Source organism: Frankliniella occidentalis, unplaced genomic scaffold (genome assembly GCF_000697945.3).
Source record: "Frankliniella occidentalis isolate FOCC.00 unplaced genomic scaffold, Focc_3.1 Scaffold138, whole genome shotgun sequence".
In the NCBI taxonomy this organism is placed as follows: Eukaryota; Metazoa; Arthropoda; class Insecta; order Thysanoptera; family Thripidae; genus Frankliniella; species Frankliniella occidentalis.
In genome coordinates this window covers 318,753-321,685 of record NW_026267265.1, presented here as the reverse complement: position 1 = coordinate 321,685, position 2,933 = coordinate 318,753, and the positions used below count along the sequence as shown (strand labels likewise).

The 2,933-nt window shown below is 58.3% G+C and overlaps 1 protein-coding gene across 1 annotated transcript in view; it reads right to left on the bottom strand.

Annotated features, from left to right (window-relative positions):
* The window catches only part of LOC113214828 (dual oxidase), a 15,890-nt gene that overhangs the window by 3,079 nt on the left and 9,878 nt on the right, over positions 1-2,933 (bottom strand). Inside the window, exons 6-12 of the mRNA XM_052270795.1 lie at positions 2,302-2,900; positions 2,015-2,218; positions 1,790-1,935; positions 1,509-1,672; positions 811-1,403; positions 436-732; positions 27-347 (exon numbers count right to left, since the gene is read on the bottom strand). Coding sequence (XP_052126755.1) covers positions 27-347; positions 436-732; positions 811-1,403; positions 1,509-1,672; positions 1,790-1,935; positions 2,015-2,218; positions 2,302-2,900 — 2,324 coding nt within the window. The remainder of the gene's footprint in view (positions 1-26; positions 348-435; positions 733-810; positions 1,404-1,508; positions 1,673-1,789; positions 1,936-2,014; positions 2,219-2,301; positions 2,901-2,933) is intronic.

Sequence of the window (2,933 nt, the reverse complement as noted above, 5' to 3'; positions counted from 1 at the left end):
GTGACTTTGGTTGCCTATACACTCACCAGCATGGTAGTGCGCAGGTCGAACTTATGGAAGAACTGCGTGATGAAGATGTGGATCTCCAGAACGTTCGTTACGTCCTTGCGCTCCACGTCCCGCAATACCTCGATGAACCACTCGAAGTGGCGGTGCGACGGGCAGATCCACAAGAAGTAAACCTTCTTGCAGGCGACGCCGGAGTAACGATTGGTTGAGGTTCCGAACACGAGGTCGTTGAGGATGGACGCGTACGGGGTGACGCCTATGCCTCCTCCAACCATGACCGCCACCTCGAACTTGTACCAGTCCTGGTTGCCGCCGCCGAAGGGGCCCTCTAGGCGTATCTAGAAAAGGGGACGTTTCGTTGTGAAGTGAGCAGTGAGCACAGTGGCGAGATATTGACAACAGGCCGGCTGGCCCTCCGCGGCTTACTTTGGGGTGGTCCTCCTCTGGGTTGAAGTTGCAGGGGTCAAAGTAGTTCCTCAGTTTCCAGGTCCAGGGTCCCTGCGCCTTAATGTGGCAGGACAAGAAGTTCTCGTGCGGTGCGGAGGTGAGCGTGAACGAGTGGAACTCCTCGGCGCGGAAGGCGGTGCAGGCCAGCCGCACCCACTGGCCCGACAGGTACTTGAAGTTGGGTGGTCGGTAGAACTTGACCTTGATCACGTCGGAGGGCAGGAGCTCTGTCTCGATCACATCCAGTGCCATGTACTTCGTGCGCAGACTGACCACCTGAAAGTAATCAAAGCGTCAGAGAAAGAAATTCAGCGAAGCATCCGTTGCCGTTCCACCCAGCCTCGCAGCACTTACCTTGTCCAGAGTGTACACGATGCCGGGGCCGATGAAGTAGATCCAGAAGCGTGGCACGCCGGTGAGCCTGGCCAAGCCGTGTATCAGACAGAGGACGTACAGCAGCACGTACAGGCTGTGCGCCGACCAGAAGAACTTGTACGCCTTCTTGCGTATGATGGGGTGCGCGAACACGAAGATGACGATCATGACGACGAACAGCATGACGCCCGTCAGGCCGGTGATGGTCTGGAAGAGCCAGAAGGTGATGCCCGGCTTGTAGTCGGACGGGAAGTGCACCTCGCTGGTGAGGCAGTGCAGGTGGTCGAGGGGCTGCGTGGACACGTGGTAGAAGTTGACAATGTGGCCGACCGTGTGCAGCAGCGAGAAGAAGAGCGCCGTGCACGCCGCGATCTTGTGGAACTGGATGTGGGCGTCGAGCGGGATGTACTGCTGGATGGAGAACTCCTTGAGCTTGGTGAGGAGGTTGCGCGACATGGTGAGCAGTAGCAGCGAGTAGCAGAAGGAGAGCGAGGCCGCGGAGCCCCTGGTGATGGCGATGCCGACGCCCATGATGTGCCGAAGATCCGTGTGCTCGGCCAGGAAAGAGTAGTCTGCACAAAAATCAAATCTATTAGAACCAGCGTGAAGGTGTGGGTGGGGGAAGTGTTCCGCCAACCATAGAGTCCCCACTAGGGTCTTTTTCTGGGAACACTTACGGATGAATCGTTCAACGAAGAGCACGATGGTGATAACGTAGAAGAGGAGAAGGTAGAAGATGTTCTGCCGGTTCTCCTCCAGGAAGGTGGTGATGCAGTCCCACTTCCGCAGCAACCAGTGCCGCCGCTCGTCGTGCATGGGCTCGATGTGGAAGCTCGTCATTCTGTGCAAGGGAGAGAGGGATATAATATGGAGTGGGGTGATGGCGGCAGGGGATTAACTGGTTGAACGGCGGTGTCACACATTGCCTTCGACCCCAGCAGCCACCGCCTGGACTTACCTCGCTACGTTAGTGGACGTGTCCAGGAAATTCTGCTTGGCGCCTTTGCAGTCGAGACCGATGGCGACGAAGTCGCCCTTGTACTCCTTCATCATGAGCTTGAAGTCGTTGTAAGTGAGGTAGTCTTTGTGCTGCAGCCCGGCGTCCTGGAGGGAGGAAGAGGGGAGACAGTGAGACAGGGATGATCCTTAAAAAGTAGCGACGCTGCACGGGGCCCACACGCACCTGGAACATGCCGTCGATGAGTTCGGTGACCTGCTGGTCCGACAGACTGTTGGTCCTGGCGATGTCGACGAGGGAGCGCAGCATCTCGGACAGCTCGCCCTTGTCGATGACGCCGTTACGGTCGTTGTCGCACATGTCGAACACGATGCGGAGCTTGTCCTCCGTCTTGCCGCGCGAGAACAGCACTACCGTGTCCAGGAACTCCTAAAGGGACCGAACATAACGAGTTCAACCATCGTGCCAAACAAATACACTTTTATTTTCTTTCTTTACGAAAAGAAACGAACCTGGAAGGAGATGCGTCCGTCGCCGTCCTTGTCCACGATGTTGAACATCATCCTCACGAACACGGCGTCCGGCCGCATGCCGAGCGCGCTGGCGAACTCGCTCTTGGACAGCGACGTGCGCATGACGGTCACCACCTCGCCGTTCTCGCCCGTCTCCTGGAAGCGCTTCCGCTTGTCGCCGGGCTTGATGCCGAACGTGAGGCCGTACGCCTCGCGGAAGAAGTGCTCGAGGCGCTTCTGGCGGCGCTCGCGCGTCTCGGCGTTGGCCAGCATCTGCTCCCGCGTGCCCTGCACCGTGACGAGGTGCTTCTTCTGCATCGCCAGGAAGGCCTCCATCTTGGACACGAACTTTCTGCGCGCGGCCAGCGAGTCGAACTCGAGCACCAGGTCGTGGTCGCGCGGCACCCGCACCAGCACGAGCGGCTTGGAGCCGCTGCCCAGCCCCGTGCACACCGACTCCTCTACGGTCAGCGAGTCCACGTTGGCGAAGCTGATGGTGCGCAGCTTGTCGCCCTTGCGGTCCACGGTGTGCATGGCCACCTCGGGGCCGAAGCGAACCTGTAACAAGAAAGCCGAATCAACTATGAATTTATCTTCGACAGTTCGTTACGCTGTGAACAGTTTTTGATATA